At 43.2% G+C, this 21,175-nt stretch overlaps 1 protein-coding gene across 8 annotated transcripts in view; it reads left to right on the top strand.

Moving 5' to 3' along the window:
- TMEM94 (transmembrane protein 94) overlaps nt 1–21,175 on the top strand; it is a 123,678-nt gene that overhangs the window by 52,266 nt on the left and 50,237 nt on the right. For 7 of the 8 annotated variants that reach the window (XM_053302915.1, XM_053302912.1, XM_053302908.1 and 4 more), the window contains 9 exons: nt 970–1,106; nt 2,134–2,336; nt 4,076–4,227; nt 4,908–5,010; nt 5,923–6,009; nt 12,922–13,038; nt 14,550–14,606; nt 19,037–19,141; nt 20,561–20,725. In XM_053302915.1, the coding sequence (XP_053158890.1) occupies nt 970–1,106; nt 2,134–2,336; nt 4,076–4,227; nt 4,908–5,010; nt 5,923–6,009; nt 12,922–13,038; nt 14,550–14,606; nt 19,037–19,141; nt 20,561–20,725 (1,126 nt within the window). The remainder of the gene's footprint in view (nt 1–969; nt 1,107–2,133; nt 2,337–4,075; nt 4,228–4,907; nt 5,011–5,922; nt 6,010–12,921; nt 13,039–14,549; nt 14,607–19,036; nt 19,142–20,560; nt 20,726–21,175) is intronic. The other variant, XM_053302911.1, reaches the window with a different exon arrangement.

Genomic DNA, 21,175 nt, shown 5'->3' with positions numbered 1-21,175 from the left:
CCAGTTTGGCATTGGCAGCTCTATTGTGGGGTTATATCATGACCCAGTGGACTGTAGTGATTTGCATATTTGGTTACATCTGAGGAGACTATTTTACATGTTGCCCATATGATTGTACTGGACGTCAAGCCACAATTGCTGAGTAAGTTCCACTCCGTCTTTCTCAAGGATTATAAACGTTAAAAATGTTTTTTAAGTCTGTATCCAGCTCTTTCAAAGAACTTGAAACGGATGTAATAATCCAGGGAATTGAAGAGCACAATACATTTTGGAGTGCCTTCTTATCTGACAACTTCTTTCTGAATCCTTAGCCCATATAAGCTTGCCTAGCAACCTATCCTTGGAATCAGATGGGTATCCTTGCAGTTCTGACAAGAAACCACAGGCCTTTTGAGGACTGCTTATTGTTACCTCTGAGCTAAATGTCTCTTAAAGGATCTGCTAGTGAAAGTGATCTTCCTGTACACTCATTTTCTACTGTTCCTATTCCTCAGTTCCCTGTTTAGAGGAAGAGAAGGGAAAGAGAGATAAGAGAGCATGCATGCATGCATGCATGCTGTGGAAAGTGGCAGAGCTGCCGTCAAGAGCTGGATGCATTTTATAGGGCAGGCTTATTCAGCAAGCCAGGTTGAAGCAATTTAACATACAAACACACCTGTGGACATTTTGTGGTCACGGGTCCTTTGCGCCCAAACTGTGGAACTATCATTATGGCCACTGTTGATATGGCCCACTGAACCTTCCCTTCGGGCTTTCTCAGTTTCCAGGGAGCTGTGAGAGCTGAGGACAAGCCTATTGCCTATGTGTTGTAGCTGTGTTCCTCTTGCTTCTGCTGTAATGGCAGAGGCTGCCCTCCTCGTGAGTCAGAATTAGAATCCACAGGGACAGCAGACAGTCATGCGTCTTGTGGCACACATTTGATTTTTTTTATTCAGCTGTCTGTTTCTTCTGACATTTTGCTTTGAACAGCGAAGGTTCTGAAATTGTAAATTCTGTAGTGCTCCTCCTCGTCCTGCTACTTGATCTTTTCCTGATTGGGCGACAAGAGAGACTGAAGCGCCGGGAAGTTGAGAGGAGGCTCCAGAACATAATCAACAAGATCAATGGTGAGGCTGTCTCCTCCTTGGTCCCCTTTGTCATTCTGCACATGTGCACAGCCACATCTTCTCAGAGGGCAGCTCCACACAGACTGCTTATGTATGTAGTTCAGAAACGTTGGTTAGTTAAAAATGCAGCAGCCACATTCTCGGAGAGACCATATTATATTATGCCTTTTTTAAAACAGCAGGACTGGCTGCCAATAGGTTTCTGGACAAAATACAGAATGTTGGCTATTATTAATTGATTGATGGATTGATTGATTTGTATACCGCCCTTCCAAAATGGCTCAGGGTGGTGTAGATATAGCCATATACACAAAAGAGTAGCATATCACACAATTAACTTCAAAGCCCTGAACAGCCTAGGATTTGGGGTAGCTGGGAGAGTGCTTTCTTCAGCAGGATTCCCACCATACATTAAGGTCGTTGAGTTGCCTAGCAGCAACTTTGGATCAGGCCTTCTCTTTAGTTGCTTCTGGGCTGTGGAATGCGCTCTATATAGATATCGAAAGCCTACGATGTTTGCCAGCCTTTAAAAGAGGCCTCTTTAAAACAAACACACACACTCTCACCTTTTTTTAGCTTGGCCTTTAGTGATTTTTTAAATGTGTAAAAACTGTTTTAATTTTAGTTGTTCTTAATAGACTTTCTTTATGTGAACTGCCTAGAGACATTTGGGTGAGGCAGTATAAAAATTTAATAAATAAATACAATAAATATCTTAGTGCCTGCTCTTCATTTGTTTTTCCTGTTGTGTATACCTTCTTATATCAAGTCTAAAAACCTTCTTCACCAGTGGCTACAGGCATTCCAAAAACATGGTGGTGGTAAGCGATGTCTCCCAGCTATGTCTCTGACTGTACCTACCGTAACAGTTCTGTCCTTGACTTTAATCTGCTGGTGAAGGCAGCAAGGTCTGTGACAGAGGAGTCCAGAATGGATTCCATATCACAGTGTGGTATGGCTCCTCACTAAAAGCCCCTCCTCTCTGGATATGTGACTGTCATTCATTTCCTGTTCATCTGCTTTTCAGATGCCTTGAAGGATGGCAAAGAGCTGAACTGGGCAAACTCTATGTACCCTGACCTTCACATGCCTTTTGCCCCATCCTGGTCTCTTCATTGGGCCTACAGGGATGGCCATCTTGTCAACCTTCCAGTCAGTTTGTTAGTAGAGGGTGATGTTGTTGCCCTGAGGCCAGGGCAGGAGTCCTTCACATCTCTCAGAGGGATTAAGGTAATGTGTTTCTCTTCTCTTTGTGCTGGGTAAGTGCTGTAGGGGCATTGTAGGGTGTATAAAGGATGTGGGACCTAGCATTTGGGGTGCTAGTGAGAGACAAGAACCTATGCAGGGTACAGCAAACCCAGGCCTTATATATCTGAAGTCTTGTTCAGACATCTTTTGGGCTTTAAAATATTAGTGGAAGTGATCTGTTTCCTCCCCGCTCCCAGCATAAACATAGCATCCCACCCCCAATGTATTTATTATACTTCTTGCTTGCCCTCACAGAGGCTCCCAGTGGTCTCTGGGAGTAGACTGCTCAGGTCCACATCTCCTTAGCTTCAGCAATGCTGCAGCAAAAGGCACATACAGACCATTCACTGAGTCCTAATTAGGAACTTCTTCCCAAAATGAAAGCTAAGATTTTCAGAATACATTGTGCACCAGATTATAAAACAAGACCACGCGTGAGTAAATTGTATTGTAAGAGAGTAATAGGAAATTAGTTTTAAGGAACAGTCTATATCTACAGCCATAGCAAATGCATACTTTGTGTAGGACTATTGTACCAGTCAGAATAGATACTATGTGAAGTGAAATTCTAGGGTGCAGTTCAGTCTTGTAAACTAACATTCATGGTTCAGCCCAGTAGGTAGTTCCAAGTAGGGTTCAAAAAAAAAAAGTCTTGTTATTGGAAAGGATTGTTAACCCGGAAGAATCAGATGCTGCTCTGCTATTTAGTATAACATAAATAAACGTATGGAAATACAGAATGTCAGTTGTTAGTAATATCTGAACAGATAGAAAGATACTGGCATTGGAATTTAAGGGCATATCTACACCTTAGTTTTACATTGGTTTAATGGTCATTCTCTCTTGTAGGCTATGCTGGGAACTGTAGTTGTATGGGGATTTCGAGCAGACAATTGTTGGCACTCTCACCAAATTGTAGTTCCCAGGATTCTGGGGGTGGGGTGGAAGCCATGACACTTAGATTGATGTGTATGGTATAAGGATGTTTATATGTAAGAAGTAGAATATATGCAGTTGAACCACTCTTGCAAACAGATTTAGAAGTATGGAGTGAGAGGGAATACATACCCAGTACTAAAAGGCATTCCACTGTTTTAAGGCCTGGTTTTTATATGCAAGCTTCCCCTGAGCAGAATCTGCTGCTTGGTTACAGCTGAAGTGTGAGGAGGGTTAGCTGATGCATAATCACTCTCATTGTAGATCTTGCTTAATGAGCTGCAAATTAACCTTAATGTTTCCCTAAACTCTATAAAAATTTGTTATCCCTTTGGATAGTTTGCTTGAATTATAAAAAGCAGAACTAGAACAGTTATCTTTATTTCTTGTGCTGTGTTCTTTGAAGAAGAAAAGTACTTCTAGGGATGTTGGTGTTAAGACAATGATCTGAAAAAAGAGGACTTTGATTTGTTGAGAGAATAGAATACTCAATCCTTCAGCAGCAAGTAATTGCGACTGAGCTTGTCATGTGGGTGGGAAACGCGAGCTGGGTACAATGTGAGATTTCAGTGTAAACTAGTTCTTAAAAATCTGTACAGTAGGTGTACTTGAAGTGGGTACAGCAGTGTAGGAAATGAAATGTATATGGATGGTGCTGCAAATCAACAAGGAATGTCTTAATGCCTGCATTTCTGCTGTGTTATTAACAAGAACTTTCAGAAGTATTGTTGTGTTGCTCATCCATCGTTCAGCTTTTGGAAAATTTGTCTCATTTCCCCCAACAGGATGATGAGCACATTGTTCTGGAGCCAGGTGATCCATTTCCCCCCTTTTCTCCTCCACCCTCACCAAGTGGGGAGGGGAAGAAGGGACCTCAGAATCCTCAGCCTTTTCGACTCTTTCGTGTTACAAAGACTCCAGTGATTGACAATGTCAGGTATGTTCGGTACTGCTCCCAGTGCCAGGGCAGTCTTTTATCAATATTTGAAGTAGACTTGTAGCAGACTGAACAGGGGAATCCATTATCCAGTCCATTCTGTGATTATCTTGGTAAGACATTATAGTCATAAACTTGTTGGCACATGGTTTTTGCTAACTGATGGCAGTAGGTAAGTACTATCATTTGACAGATCAACAATATCAGTGGGCCATTCTTCTCACGTGGCACAATGTTATAGTGTTTTGCTGCCACTATACATTTTGTGTAGCATTGAGAAGTGTAACAAAATACTTGTAAACACTTGATACAATGTAAGATAATTGGTAAATTGTGTGTAAGATAAATCCTTTACCCTTCGCTTTGTGGTTTGTTTACTAATATGTAAGACCTATCTGTATTGGTTGGCATGTGCAAGTAAACCTCTGAAGACTGGAAAACATGGTTTGACCATTGAACCACTGCTAATCTTCTCAGTTCCTGAGAAGAAATCTGTTTTCAATCTGATTACATTTAAACTTTTATACGCCATCAGATACGGAACAGTTGGCATGTAACACCTCCTGGAAATAGGAGGGACTTATTTTGACTAAAGAGGACTAAAAGGATGAGAAGAAGGAAATATTCACTGTTTTGTGTAGATGGCGCATGGAAACCAACATTATTTTCTTTTCTTTTAGGTTGTGTTTAGACATGGCATTGTCACATCCCGTGACTGCTCTGGATAATGAGAGATTCACAGTACAGTCGGTGATGCTCAGGTTTGCTGTTCCTATTGTGCTGGTAAGTCCGGTTTATTTATTTATTTATTTTATTAGATTTTTATACTGCCCTATCCAAAGGCTCATGGGCTGCTGCTGCTTATTGACCAGCCTGGTGTCAGGCTGTCGGATAACTTGGGCCATCTCATTTGAACTACAGTTTGCTGTGTAATGAGCAGTTCTAACTCATCTAATTGACTCTGTTATGAGCAGAAGTGTGATGGTTTTCAGTGCTCATTGTTCAGTTGTAGAATACGAGAATGGTTTAGTTTGTGTGCCCAGGAGAGAAGATGACAAAATTCATGGAGGAGAGGAAACACTAGCTGCCACTAGTCAAGATGATCACATGATGATGATGATGATGATATTGTTTTAACCTATATGCTGCTACTTCAACAAAAAGAGTTTTTAAAATATTTTACACAGAAAAAGGAATAAGACAGTTCCTTTTCCCAAAAAGGGTCACCATCTCAAGAAACACAAGGAGAGACATCAGCAGCAGCCACTGCAGGGATGCTGTGCTTGCGTTGGATAGGGTTGATCTCCCTCTGCTAAATATAAGAGAGCCATATCTTTTAAAAGTGCCTCTTTCCCCAGTGCTTCTTTTTTATATTCATCTTAGCAATGAAAATGAATGAAAGAAATAGGTTCCACTAGTAGAACACATACTTCCTCTGTAATATCCAGTTCTGATCATGATAGGATAAGAGATTTAGATTTTTAAGTTGCTCTGTTTCCACAGTCTCAGGGCTTAATCAACTCTGAGATGTATATTAACTCAGATGTTGGCTGAGGCCAACAAGGCTATAACTGTATTCTTAACATAACAATAGCTTGAAGGTTGTGTATGTAATCTTTCGAGGGATAGTTATGCTATTGGGGTTGATATTGACCTAACAGCTTTCTAATGCCATCTCTTCTGTTTAAATGGCAGATTGGCTTTCTGATCACCAATGCCATGCGCTGTGTTTTCAGTGCTCCTGGAGTAGTCACTTGGCAGTATACACTTCTTCAGCTGCAGGTAAAGATGACTGTTTTTACTCCTCCCTCCCCCTGTTTTCTCCTAATTGTAGCTTGTTCTTATAAAAGAGAATGATCATGTATTCTCTATGCAAATTCATGCTGAAAACCACCTCAAGCTGTGGTATGGCTGTGACCTTTACTGACTGAATGTTCATTCACCAAAGAATCTGTGTTGTCTGTTCTTAATACTTTAGAAAAAGCTCCTTTTTTCTTGTTTTTGCAGGGGTGGGTGGGTTTTGGGGGAGTAGACATAATTGTCCTCTGCTTCTGTGGTGTTCAGACTTGGCCTATTTCGAGAACTGCTGACTTTCAGATGAAGGCTGTGATGAGAATTTCCCTTTCCCATCTGCGATTAATATGGCAATTGTAGAAGTCTTTCCTCTCAATTTAAAAGCACCCTATTGGGTGAAAATACCAATGAAAATACTAACCAGAGCACAGAGCAGGAGAGGAGAGGAGAGCTAGTCTTGTGGTAGCAAGCATGACTGGTCCCATTAGCTTAGCAGGGTCTACCCTGGTTGCATTTGAATGGGAGACTTGATGTGTGAGCACTGGAAGAGATTCCCCTCAGGGGATGGAGTCGCTCTGGGAAGAGCATCTAGGTTCCAAGTTTCCTCCCTGGCGGCATCTTCAAGATGGGGCTGAGAGAGATTCCTGCCTGCAACCTTGGAGGAGCCGCTGCCAGTCTGTGAAGACAATACTGAGCTAGATAGACCAATGGCCTGACTCAGTATATGGCAGCTTCCTATGTCTCTATGTCCCTATGATCACCTGCAACCCATACACTCTGTAGGAGTGGGAATTGCCAATTGTGACCAGACAGAATGGCAAGGTTGGTCCAGGAAGCAGAGCTGCTGTTGCACCAAAATAGCAGTAGCACCTTTCCCATCTGTATGAAATAGCAGTAGCACCTTTCCCATCTCTCCCAGTAACGGGGAAGTACCTGTTTATAAAATGTGTTGTGTTCATGACTTCTGTCGCTTAGAGAGCAACATGTTGAAGCACCCTTAGATGTTCATTCTCTCTTTAAGTGCCGGGTAGGACTATTGGAATGTATTCTGGTTAGAGTTGTAGTTGTTGCTGATTTGAATGCCTCAACCAGTGCTGAATGCAGTTGCTTGGTTTTTGAAGAAGATTGGCTACTGGGAGCATAACACACTTTGGCTGACATGTAGTAGTAGCAGCATCAGCAGCAGCAGTAGTTTACTTCAAAGTAATGAAATAGAAATCTGTGCATTATATCCACAGCCAGGTTTGGAATCCTATACAGGAGGCAGATTTGTCTGTCTGGCTCAGGAAATACAGGAGGCATGTGAACAGGAGGTGAACATACATCTATCATATGGCGAGACAGAGACCTTATAGGATTTCCACAAGCAACCTATTCATTCTCCTCGTCTCTGATCTCAAGCTCTGGAAACCTGCCCTCATTACAACAAGCCTCTGACCCCTTGTTAGGGCCGAACCAATATCCAGTGCCTTTAATGCCCCCAACTGACCTGCATGTGAACTGACCTGCAGTGCCCCCACTGCCTCTTCCATTGAGGTTTTAGTAGGAGAGATGCCAGTTACTACCCAGATTTGACAACTAGCTCTGAACCATAACTTGTCCTTGCTCTCATGGAATATTACGGGGTGGGGCTCGAAAAGTTCAGATTTAACCTTTTTAAAGTTTATATTTTTATGCAGGAAACTTGGATGTTAGAAGATTTTTATGTACCTAATTATCATCCTTGTTTAAATTATGTGTGCCAAGCCAGAAAGGTGACAGACCAATGGGAGGCCTAGGTCTTTTTATTTCCTTGGATCTAGAAGCTGCGATTACTAAATTACCGTCTCCCCCACCCCCCGCCCCCAGAGTGGGTCATCACAGCATTTTTGGAATTTGATAGCTTCATTATGTTGTGCATTAATTTATATCTACCCCCACTGTCTTCATGCTCAGGTTATACATCTTTGGAAGCGATTAGAGCAGTATCTTGAGACAGGTGTAGACAAGTATCCTTCCACATATATCATCTTAAGGGGAGATTTTAATGCCAGAATGGGTGCCAATGATACTGCCTTGTTTTCAGCCTACCATGAAGGCCCACCGGGATGAGCATAGCTCACCCCTCTTTCCTAGGACTTCTAGGGATATAATAAGCAATGTGGCTGGTTTATATTTAGCCCATTTGACCAATGCACAGGACTTGTTTATCCTGAATGGTACAGTACTAGATGATTATCCAGGCCAGTTTACATTATGGTCTGGTCATAAGTTATCTACCATTGACTATCTGCCGATTTCCCGTAACCTGATCCAATTTCTTACACATTTCAAAGTGGAGGTCAGACTAGAAAGTGACCACCTACTGTTAATATTAATCTGTAAGCCCCGGGCGAGCAGTGTCAATGCCATTTACAATCAACAATATGATGTTTTAGCAGAAGCTGGACCCCTTAGAATTAGGTGGTGCGGATGAATTAGTGAACTGATGAGCAGTTGGTTGAACTCAGAAGAGGGCTCCTCACTGCGCTTAGCAGTGGTGATTGCTGAAGCTAGTTCTGTCTTGGATCTCTATGAAACCCTTATTAAAAGGTTGCAGGCATTCATTCTGAGGAGTATATCTAAGTCACTGAAGAACAGATTCAGATCCAAAGGTTGGTTTGACTATGAATGTTGTACAACAAAGAGGGAGTTAATTGACATTTCTATGCAACATAGGAGGGATCCTTCTCCTGAGTCTAACCAGTTCTTAAAGGATGCAAAAAGACAGTATAAGTCACTGCTGGGCAAGAAAAAATTCAAGCTTTGGAGCAATCCTGGCAACAGCTGATAGAAGCGGCCAGACTAAAAACTCTTCTTTATTCTGGAGAATTATTTAGGGTTGCTTCGGTTGAGACTTGCTGTCCCTTACTTGCTCCATTCCAGCTAAGGTATGGGAGGCACATTCTAATGTACTTTTTGGTAGTGCCCATCATCCCACCCCTGAATCAGAGCTCTCACTTGAAAGTACTCAGAATTGGCCCAATTGCAGAGGCCAAACAACTTATTGATCAACTCAGGTAAAGCCGCTAGAATTTATTTTATCTCAGCTGAGATGATTAGGGTAAATCCCAAGTGGTGGGCACAAGTGTTAGAAGCTTTATTTACCCATATAAACAACTCAGCCCGCATACCAGAAGACTGGGGTCTGGCAATTGTGGTACCTATCTTCAAAAAGGGTAATAAAAATGTTCAATCTAATTACAGACCCATAAGCCTAATTAATATTTTTAGCAAAATGTATGCTAGACTATTAAATCAGAAACTCATGGACTGGTTGGAGCAGGAGCAATTCCTGGAAGATGAGCAGGCAGGTTTCAGACCAGGGCATTCTACAATTGACCATTGTCTGGTTGTTCAGCAGTTGAGAAATACACAAGATCTTCCAAATCTATTTTATTTGCTGCATTCATGGACTTTAAAGCTGTGTTTGATTCAGTTTCTAAAATATGCCTATGGTCCAGGCTCCATAGCACCTCAATTGATAAGAGGCTCTTGCTGCTGCTGATCAAACTGTATGACAATATGAGTCTTGGAGTGAGATGCAAGCGGCAGGGCCAGTTATCTAGGCCTATTAGGAAATCTAGGGAGACCAAACGAGTGCATTCTGGCTCCTTCGTTGATTAATGTCTATGTTATCTCTTTAATCAAGTGCCTGCAGGGCTTGGATATACATGCCCGGAAGTTGGCAGACGGCTTCCTGTTCTTTTATATGGAGAATATGCAATAATTTTGTCACAGACACTTAATGCCCTCTGGTCTCCTTTCCTTGTTGTTGTTGGATAGGCACTGCTCGAGTTGGTGGGAGAACTGTGTTAGGAACCTCCGTACCTACGGTCTTTCTCCTGAGGCGAGTTGCGGAGCCACCATTGGGCCAACGGGTTCAAAGAACCCGGGCCGCCAACCAATCAGACGCGGGGAGACGCGTCTGATGTCAGATGTGGGGAGGCTAGTTTAGCTTCCGAGCGGGGGCCGCGCAGCCCCTTCAGGAGCTAAACAAAGGCTGGCGCTGTGTTTGTAGTGCCAGCCAGGAGCGGCTTCTCCCTGCAAAGGCAGGGAAGATTCACTCCTGGTTGCGCGCTGCAAACGCAGTGCCAGCCTAAGTAGCTCCTGAAGGGGCCGCGCGGCCCCTTCAGGAGTTAAAAGGCTGGCGCCGCTTTCACGGCACGCAACCAGGAGCGGCTCTTCCCTGCAGGGAAGAGCCACTCCTGGGCTGCACTGAGAAAGCAGCGCCAGCCTTCGTTTAACTGCCGAAGGGGCTGCGCGGCCCCTTTGGCAGTTAAAGGGCAACTCTCCTGGCCGAATGGAGCCTCAAGGCTCCGTTCAGCCAGACCACGCTCCTGTGTCTGATGTCAGATGCGGGGGCGGGGTCAGTGGGGTGGCAGCGGCCACCGCCGCACACAGGCCACCAGCAGTCCCATTCCGCTACTGCCTGAGGCAATCCTTTCTGTGGAATTGGTCAGGGCTAAAGAAATTATTAAAAGATCTGGGATACTGAGTTTCAGAATGACCTGTTGAGTTCATCTAGGTCATTCTGCCTGCTCAGTCCTGGGATGAGAATTCACCCAGCAGATTATCTATAACTCCTCAACTTTCCTAAACACAGATGGGCCTTCTCGAGGGCCTGTATGAATGCCCTCCCCTTGGAACTACTGGTTGGCAGATATAGCAGAATTCCAGTTGAACAGAGATATTGCCCCTGTAACTCTGAGGATATAGTCAGTTGCACATGTGTTTTTGTGGTGTCTTTTATATAGGTGTTAGGCGAAGATTAATTGACCCTGTTTTACATAACCTGCCAGGACGATCGGACAAATTCTGTGTCAAATATTTGTTAACAGATGCAAATCTTTCTATTGCTGTAGTGATCAGCCACCCCTCCCCCTAAAGAGTTAACCGGAAATGAACCTTGTCCAGACTGACAGGCTGGTGAACTCCAGGGCTCAGCCAATCAGCACACCAGGTGGGTGGGACCTAGAGAGCTGTTCGGAGGAAGAAGAGAGTTCTTAGTTAGAGAAGAACTGTGAGAAGACATGTGGCCAGGAAGGATGGGTGCAGGAAAATGACTCTGTGGATCCTTGAAAGATAGAAGGGCAGGAAGTTTGAATTCTCCTTTGTAGTTTGGTGAATTCATGAAAAGAAAGCCTGGGCTTTGGCTTTGTGAAATTTAGTATAGGGAAAAGTTTGTTGAGTTAGACTTTGCGTTAGCAGTTATATTCATTTTGTGTGTATGTTTTGCATATTCCTGGTACTGTTCTATTATAGTTTACCTACAACGTAATTGAAATAAGAAACACCAGCCTACGCTACATACACCTAGGGTGTAGCAAAAGACTGTATGCTTTTCAGTGTGCTTTTACATTTTCCTACATACCTGTTTTTTGCTACTGGGTAACCAATATTTTTAGAGTGTGCCACCCCAACATCATTCGGGGTGCTTTTGAAGTGTTCTCATAACCTACTGGGTATTTTTATCTGTAACTAAGAGCTGAATAAGCCTCAGACGCAAGTAGTCTGTAGTACCTGAATGGAACTGTTTTTGTTTTTGGTTCTTTACAAGCCCCTTTGAGTTGGCTTTTAACTCAGGAAAGGGGAGGCTATAGGAGGATTTCACTGGTGCAAACATGTATCCTCAGCTGTTCAGCAGCTATCAGTTTTCTCACCACGTATAGGTTTGCCTGTGGAAGATTTTTGTACTTGTCTAGTAGCAAAATAAAGAGAGTTTTCCCTGGGATTCCACCCCAAGCCCAGGGAGGTTCAAGATCTATAATGAAGAGGAGTGGTGGTGGTAGTCATTTTTGAACCTACCAAAAATACAGAAGAGGAGAAGCCTAGTCATGCAGCTCAGCAGGGATGATTCAGTATTTCTTTCCCTCACATGAGCTTGCTCTGAGACAAAGGCTTTAATCCGCTACAGTCACAAACTCAGTTGTGAAATTCTATTGTTCTGCAATATGAGTTTGACATGCTCTGCTTGCTAACGGTTAGATCCAGTGTACAGATAAGTTATCAATATGGCTATCAATGGTAAACCTCTCCTGTATTCTACCAAAGAAAACCACAGGGCTCTGTGGGCACCAGTAGTCGAAATTGACTTACGGCACACTTTACCTTTTACCTTTATGTTTAAATTTTGTTTTAGATGTGTTGATATTGGTCAAAGATCATAATAAAGACTGTCTGAATTCAAAGTAGTCTCATTGAAATTAAGAAATTCTTTAATTTATTCTGTTAAATTCAGTGAGACTACTTTGAGTAATTTTCATCAGAATGCCATCCACTGTCTTTGGTTGTAGTCTGCTTTCGGCTCCCCACAGGGTTTGAGTACCATTTAAGATGATTATACTAATCTATAGGACTGCATGGTCTGGTGCTTCTTGCTTTATATGTCTTCATAGAAGTCCAGATTGGCCAGAACAATTTTGCTGATTATCCTGAAATTCCACTTTCTGTCCATAGAGGACTTGCAACTTTGGACTTCCTTGCCTGCCCACGTACATAGGTTCTGATTTGCTGAACTTAAAAAAAGATGGCAAGATGTGCTTTTCATGTAGGCATATTGGTGTGTAAGGGTTGGAGATGTAAAGGCCTGGACAAAAACTGGAAAGGGGTGTGTGTGTGTGAAATAAATGGGTCTCCCCACCCCCCCACCCACCCCAGGCCTTCACATCTCTAGTAAGGACTGAACCTCTGTGTACTTCTCTATTTTTAGCCTTGTTTCTTATGCTTTATTTTTGTGTTTCCATGTGTGACCATGCACAACTCTGAGTGTTGGACACATCTTGGACATTGAAATAATGTCAGCAGTCAGTTTCTGCTGTCATTGCTTTTTTCTTTGTGCATAGTGTTTGTTCTAACTGGTGAATTGGAATGGCTTTACAGGTCAATGGGGTCTTGCCCATTCTCCCCCTGCTTTTTCCTGTCCTGTGGATTCTTGCTACTGCCTTTGGTGAAGCCAGAGTCTTGGCCCAGATGAGCAAGACTTCTCCTACTTCTCTGGTAGGTGTTCAGCAATAAGATACTGCAGAGGGGAGGGGAAGAAGATGGACAGGAAAAGGAGAACTCTATTCACTATTGACTCAGGAGTGGAATCAACAAGAACTTTCTGTGTATGAGGTATATAAATGAAATGGGCCCTCTCTTTCACCATTTCCCCTTTGAATCTTTGGGACTGGACCATTTGTGGGCACAAGTGGAAATATTACCAAGGTGTGGGGATAAGAGGGGGTAGGTAATAAAACTGAAATGGGTCATTCAAATATTGAGAGTGGGAATGGACAAAATGACGGTGGTGGTAGGACCTAGTGAACAAGCTGCTACTTTTGGCTCTGGCTATGAAGAGCTCTTCCAAAGACTTAAATGACAAGTGGCCAGTAAGTCAAAGTGCCTGTCTCATTTTCTCTGCTAGCGGTGGCACTTGGGCTCTAGTTCTTGACAGCTCTGCAAAGATTTTGCAACAGTTATCTGAAGTCTATAAAGATGCCACTTTGTGTACATTTTGCAGAATCTGGGTGCAAAATGAATAATACATATATTTTAAAAATCTGGTGTGAACGGGGGTGGGGGGGGAAGGGCAGATTATACATCTTTCAGTGGATTCCTGTCACTCTCGGTTGTTCCTCCTGCCTCCCTGTTGGTTCCCCTCCACTTTCCTCGCTTGCTTGCTGTAGGCATGTTGAAGCTTGATCTCCCCCACCTGCACCTTCCTTGTTGCCAGCACTTCCATCTACCTTGTAATCCAAGCTCATATTCCTAATTGTTTTTATTTTTGTCTTCTCAACCTTGAAGCCCACAAAATCCTGCCAGATTTTTCCCCTTCCATGACTACACCTCAGAAGTGGTTCTGCATCTTTGGCTTGCTGCCAAAAATGTAGGTTTGTGTCTTGGGTCAGTAGCATCTTGACTAGAGTAGCATCTTCGCTTGTCCCCCTTTCCCTCCCAAATTCATTTGGAAATGTAGCAGTTAGATCATCTCCTTCTCTAGCCCCCTTGGGTTATATCACTTGTTTCCTCTGGTCCTTTCCTAGCTTTCCCTTCACCTTTGGTCTGGATTTGAACTACTTGTTCTCCCACTCTGCATGATTTCATTCCTCAAATCCCTCTTTCACGTTTCTTTCATCTTGCCTATTTTCCCACCCTGGTTTCCTCTTCAAGCCTTCCTTTGGGCTGCCTTTGTCCTTCGTGCTTGCCCACCACCTTATTCTCCATTTAAAAAAATCCTTTTCTTATTCAGGTAAAGTACCTAATTTCAGCCAAAAGTTATTTCTTCTACGTCTAGATAGTGGTCCAAGAAGGACCTCAAGTCTCTGTAAGACCTTCAAAATGAGGACTGACATCATTTGCGTTCTAATACCTATCTTGTAAAATGGTAGACAAGGCTTCTGGGTCCTGCAGAATGGAATCCTTTTCTTATCCATGTCTCCCACTGGTGAACAGCATTTTCAGAGGGATATTCCTTGTGCATCCTTTTTAGGCACCGTAACAGTAACTAATCTGTTCTCTTGCTGCAGCTGGCTAAGTTCTCAGAGGACACACTCAGCAGCTACACAGAGATGGTATCTTCCCAGGTACTATTTTATTAATCTCTCTTGCATTCTGTCCTTATGTCGTTGCACAGTGCTGTAAGATCCTCCCCTCCTCTCTCTTTGTGATTTGCTTGCCCATCGTGCTGCTTCGCTGTTGCTGGTGTCTTTTGGTGGTTGGCACTTTCATTTGCTGCTCTGTTACGCTCCGCATGCCAAATTCTACATCTTTCCCACATGCTCTTCCTTGCAGAAAATGTTCACAATTTTCTGGTTTCCTTTGGCTGTCTGAGCTGAGACTCAAAGGGCCGCGTGACTTAACCTTGTTGTTGCCTTGAATTTTTCTTGTTTGAGCAAGCTCTGTTTCCATTTCTATATTGCAAGTTGCCTTTTTGTTTTGAAGTAGCTGACTACGTGAATGGTAAGTATCATGGAACAGGGAATGAGGACTCAAAATTTAATGTTCTGTTTTAAGTAATCTGCAACATTACATTTACTTTTAGAAAGGGAAGAATGGAAACCATGTTTGTGTGTTTCTCCAGAACCAGAAAGGTGAAAATGGGAGATGTCTGGGTTCCCTCAGGAGTCTATTTGTGAAAGCTCATCTTGGTAGCTAAGGGGCTGATGCCTTGATTCCATTTGTGCACAGCTGCCCTTCTCAGCAGTCTATCTCTCTTTCTAGGTGCTCAGACTCCTTTATAATTCTTGGTTAAGACAAGAAGGCAGTTTTTCATGTCCCTCTCCCAGCTATAGAGACAGACCAAATATAGTTTGCCTGGGACTTTTACACACAGAAGGCTTTACAGGGAGGCTTTACTGTGAACTCGAAGTTGTCCCAAAAAATCAATGCAAAGAGTGGATTTTTTTTTTTTAAACCCCAGATATAAATCGGGCTAAGCCACCTAATGGCACAGTGTGGAACTGACTTGACTTAGCAAGCCAGAGGTTGCCAGTTTGAATCCCCACTGGAATGTTGCCCAAACTATGGGAAACACCTCTATTGGGCAGCAGCGATATAGGAAGATGCTGAAAGGCATCATCTCACACTGCATGGGAGGAGGCAATGGTAAATCCCTACTGTATTCTACCAAAAGAAAACCACAGGGCTCTGTGGTTGCCAGGAGTTGAAATCAACTTGATGGCACACTTTACCTTTACCTTTATAAATCTGGCTACTCTCTACGCGTAGTGAAAAACCCAAATTGTGTGTGAACTGCTCCCTGATAACTTGCAGGGACTTTGGGGTAATCTGGCCGATATGCGAACACCCCCCCTCCATTCCGGAGGAGATGCAAGTTAAAGGGCTTTAAAAGCCCTGTGTGAAAAACTTTCTGGCAACATTAGTTGCTTTCCTAGATCAGGATCAAGAAGCCATATGTTTTTGCTCACGGACTTCAATAGTGATTATACAAAGAATGGGAGACAATACCGTTCTTTTATACTGTACTAGTATTTTTAAGCCCGTTATAATAACGGGCACTAGCCTTCCCCCCCCCTTTAAGCGTTCTTTATTGCTTTTTCCTTTTTTTGTGTTTGTGTGTGGTTTTTTTTTAACCTGTTTGTCTGTCTCTCTTTTTCTGTATCTTTCTCTTTGTCTTTTTCCTCCGCCCTTTTTTTTTGTCCCCTCTCCCCTCTCCCTTGTCCCTGTGTCTCTCCTGTTTTTATTTTTGTTGCTCTTCCTTCTCCCTTATTTTGTTCTTACATACTTATGAGGCTTTGTTTTGTGTATTTAATGTTCTTTATTTTTCTTTCTTTCGTGGTTCCCCCCCCTTCTGCCCTCATAGTATTTCTTTATACACCACATTTTGGGTGTATAGTTTGGGCACCACACCTCCCAGCTGCCCGATTTCTCCGTTCCCCTCCCCAAATGATTAAAGGCCAAAGTGGCCCAAAAAATTGTCGCCGCGGCCACCGCCGCCAACCGACCACCCACCCTCCCAGGTGCCCAATTACTCCTTCCCCGTTCCCCCCCATGCAATTGCCACCGCGGCAGGCGCCGCCGCCCGCCCGCCCTCTCTCCCAGATGCCCGAGTCCTCCCGCGTCAGTAGGAGAGAGGAGCTCGCAAACAGAGCTCCTCTCTATGCAAAGCCTCTCTGCAAACTGCTGTTTTGGGCGCAAAGGACGCCTATTGCGTCCTTTGCGTCCATAGCGGCAGTTCAAGCTGAGGCTTTGCACAGAGAGGAGCTCTGTTTGCAAGCTCCTCTCTCCTATTTAGAATAGGGACTGCTTTCCGGGTAAGGAGTAATCGGGCAGCTGGGAGGGTGGTTGGTTGGTCGGCGGCCGCGGGGGCATTTTTTTGGGCCATTTAGGCCCTTAATCATGTTGGGGGGGGGAAGCGGGGAAGGAGGAATTGGCCAGCTGGGAGGTTGGGCGGCGGCGGAATTTTTTTGGGCCATTTAGGCCCTTAATCATGTGGGGGGGGAGTGGGGAAGGAGGAATTGGGTGGCCGCGGCAGCACTTGCATGGGCCGTTCAACATGGCCGCCCGTGTCTGGGCGGCCATATCTTTTTCGGCCGATCTGGGCATGCGCTCTGCGCATGCCCAGAATGGTCCAAAAAGACATGGGCAGCACGGCTGCACGCCGAAGGCTTTTATGGTATAGGATTGTTTTTGTGAGGGATGATTGCTTTGTCCAACCAGGTGGATTGATTGAGAGCCCTGATATTCCCAGTGCTGAGTGTTCAGGAATAACCATGTTTTAAAATACACAAGTATTTCAGATATTCAGTCAAAACCAGTGTGTTTCTGTGTGTTGTGCTATATGTGCTGCTTGACCTCTGTGTGGTCATAGCTTATCTTCTCTAAATTTGAGACTTTGAAATTCTACAGGTTTTTTTAGTTGCTGAAATTCTAAGTTTTAAATTTTTATTTGTTTTTTAAAGCAAGAATATCACACACCCTTGTATGCCAGGCAGTGTCCACAGGGGCTACTACTAGCTTATCTCTATTCTGCTGAGAGTTCAAAATCTATCTAGAGGGAGATAAATTTAGCAACATAGTTGCTGCTGTTGCAATCCAGTATTTAAATCAATTCTTGTATGTTAGGTTTTGATTACTTTGCCACTGCCAGGATTCCTTCTAATGGGAAGCAAGTGGGTATGGGGAGTCCATTAGTGATCTGCTTATCTTCAAAAGTTGTTTCTTAGTCTTGCTTCTGCTGCTTATTCTACTGGTCTACTTGGTGTGAAATTAAACACAAACCATTTACTGTCATCATCAGTGTCCAAGGGAATGTCCAGTTACTTCACTGCCAGTCCTCGCACCATCAGCACAAATCCTGGTTCACACTAGAAACTATCATCCTTTGTTGTTCGTACCACATTCATAGATTTACGTAGGAAATATAGATGGATCCCTGTTCCTAAAGAGTTTGTAATCTAAAATAGACTGGGCAAAGTGAAAAGGAGGGAAGAATGTGTGCAAATTCTGTTTGGTTCAGTTGAGAAGGAGGCCAAATGAGATATGACCATATCTCACTTTCAAAAAGTACATAATGAGATATGCGTCATTGATATAGTCCTTGATATTGGATGTTATTAGTTTTAAACCTTGGGATATATTTGTCATAGCAAGAAACTAAGAGTCAGAAGCAGTGTTCCCTGTAACAGGGATTCCCAGATGTTGTTGACTACAACTCCCATAATCCCCAAGCAAAAGCCATTGTAATCAATAACATCTGGGAATCCCTGTTAGAAGGAACACTGGTCAGAAGGACTTCAGAAATCACTCCAGCCTAATAATCAATTAATTTATTATTTATTATTATTTATTTATCAAATTTGTACACCGCCCCAAACTTTCATCTCTGGGCAATTAACCATAACATAAAACAAGTTAAAAACATATACAGAACTTAAAACAATTTAAAAGTCAAAAACAGATTAAAACCTAAAAACTTAAAAAGCTGAAAAAGCTTGGGTGAAGAGGTGGCTTCTCAAATGCTTTTTTAAAATTGCCAGAGATGGGGAGGAGCGTAATTCAGTAGGGTCGCACCCACCCTTGCACTATATCTCCAAAGTGGGCATAATAGGGGGTGCCCCATCATCTGTGCATTAAAAAAACAGCAAACCAAATCAGTAAATTCACTTCAAAAGCTTAACTCTAAAGGGCATGGCATTTAGAATTTTGGTCATTAGATTTTTTTTTAATTCCGCACAATGATAACATTCTGAGCACTTTATAAAATGAAGATACAATGAAATCCATAAAACAAACCCCATTCTGCCTGCATTTTCCAGAAAGTAATAATAATTCCAGCAGGTTTCTTCAAGCACGAGATTTCTTTTTTGCATTCAGTGGGCTGTACCATCTTCTTCATTTTGAAACGCTTAGCTACATACCTTTTTATATGAAGCACTACTTTTTGGAAATAGATTGTCTTTCCTAATTAAATCCACCTGAACTTCTCTGTGCCTCTTCTTCCTTACTTGGTATATCCATAATTGCCAAATTCCTGTGGTTTTTTTTCTGGAAGGAAATGATACGGTGTATCTGGAGCCACTTTCTGCGCATTCTGAAGGGCAGGTCTCCAACGCTCACCTTCACCTCTAGCTTGCTTCACAGTCTGGGATCTGTCACAGTAAGTATGATTGCAAGGAGAAAGCTAACAATAAATGTCTTAGTTTCCTAGAGAGGCTGCCCTAGCAGGTCCCCATCCCTTAGTTTAGGTTTCTTGCTTCTTTTATTAGCAAAAAAGTATTTCTTACATTAGCTAGATATTGGGTGATTAGCGTTAGTGGGTGATTTAGATAATTTGTTCAGACTGACCTGATGTTTAGGAGATCAAGTTCGTGCAGTAGCCATGGATATATCCTCCTCATCTTAATGAACTAGATAGCTGCTGCTAGATCCAAGGACCTAGCAGAGGAGAGCTGGTCTTGTGGTAGCAAGCATGACTTGTCCCCTTAGCTAAGCAGGGTCTGCCCTGGTTGCATATGAATGGGAGACTTGATGTGTGAGAACTGTAAGATATTCCCCCTTAGGGCAGGGGTGGGGAACCTTGGTCCTCCAGCTGTTGTTGAACTATAACTCCCACCATCCCCAGCCAGAATAATTGTGGCTGGGGATGATGGGAGTTGTAGTTCAACAACAGCTGGAGGGCCAAGGTTCCCCACCCCTGCCTTAGGGGATGGAGCTGCTCTGGGAAGAGCAGAAAGTTCCAAGTTCCCTCCCTGGCATCTCTAAGATAGGGCTGAGAGAGATTCATGCCTGTAACCTTGGAGAAGCCACTGCTAGTCTGTGTAGACAATACTGAGCTAGATGGAGCTATGATGTGACTCAGTATATGGCAGCTTCCTGTGTTCCTGTGACCTCTCAGTCTTTCCTTGATGCCTTTTTATGTAAATCTGGCTTGGGTGACCCGCCCCCCCGCCCCTGTTCTTGGGCCTTGTTGGCATTCACGCTCCAGGTATCTGACTTTCTGCCTCTAATTTGCAACTAGACCACTCCCAAGCATACTTGTTGCAACTGTACACAAAACCTGGACAGGTTCTTTGCAGTTTCGAGGACATTGTTTTTTATGGAATAGCCTAGGAAGCCAATGGATAGTGGCTCATATAGAGTGCCTAAAATGCCACCTTCAACTGTAATTCCTCTTGGCTTTACTTCACCTTGTTACCTCATCATGGCAATCTCTTAGCTTTGAAATGTCTTATGGCGGCACCTGAGCTTTAGCCTACTGTTGGGAGCAAATATGTTGCAGAAGTTAGTTCTATATTGGGTAGCATTAAGGAAAATTTTCAGGGGTATAAAAGGCTGCTTGGAAAGGGCTTCTCTTTTGGAGAAGCCCTTGCCAGTCTATGTGGACAGTACTGAGCTGGGTGGACCAATGGTCTGTCTGAGCTGGGTGGACCAATAGTCTGGTATTAGGCAGCTTCCTGTGTTCCTCTGTTTGCCTTTTGTTGTGCCTGAAACCTGAGAAGACATGATGCCTCCTTAAACACAGACTTGCCAACAATTTTCTCTGGGATATAACAGGATGCCTTGGGCCTGTCTTTAGGTACTTTGCTGTGTGGATAAGCAAGGGATTCTGTCTTGGCCTAATCCCAGCCCAGAGACAGTTTTGTTCTTCAGTGGCAAGGTGGAACCTCCTCATAGCAGCCACGAAGACCTGACAGATGAGCTCTCCACACGCTCCTTCTGCCACCCAGAAATGGAGGAAGAGGTGAGACAGGTCCTTGGGTCGTAGAGAATGCTTCATGAAGATACTCTAAATTCTGTCATAACTTTTTTCTAACTTCTCTTGCAAAATGCCCCCAATAAATACTTTAAACAGATGCTTTGAATTCTGCAGCTAAAATAATGAAGAATCCTGTGGCACCTTATAGACCAAGAGATTTATTGCAACATAATCTTTTGTGGATTAGAACATATTTCATAAGATGCATGAAATGTTATCCTCAACTGGTGTACACACACACACACACACACACACACACACACACACACGAAATTAATTTATAAGCCGTAAGGATCACTGAATGTAAGAAGTCTGTGACATTCCTATCCAAAGCTGAAATGTATGCAGGTTAAGAACAGTAATCATTTGCAACCACACTAAGTGGTGATAACACCACTCTCCTAGTTTTTGTTATGTTAATTTAGCATCAGTAAT

Source organism: Hemicordylus capensis, chromosome 2 (genome assembly GCF_027244095.1).
Source record: "Hemicordylus capensis ecotype Gifberg chromosome 2, rHemCap1.1.pri, whole genome shotgun sequence".
Classification (NCBI taxonomy): domain Eukaryota; kingdom Metazoa; phylum Chordata; class Lepidosauria; order Squamata; family Cordylidae; genus Hemicordylus; species Hemicordylus capensis.
Note: the sequence above shows the minus strand (reverse complement) of the source record. Positions and strands in the feature narration are given on the sequence as shown.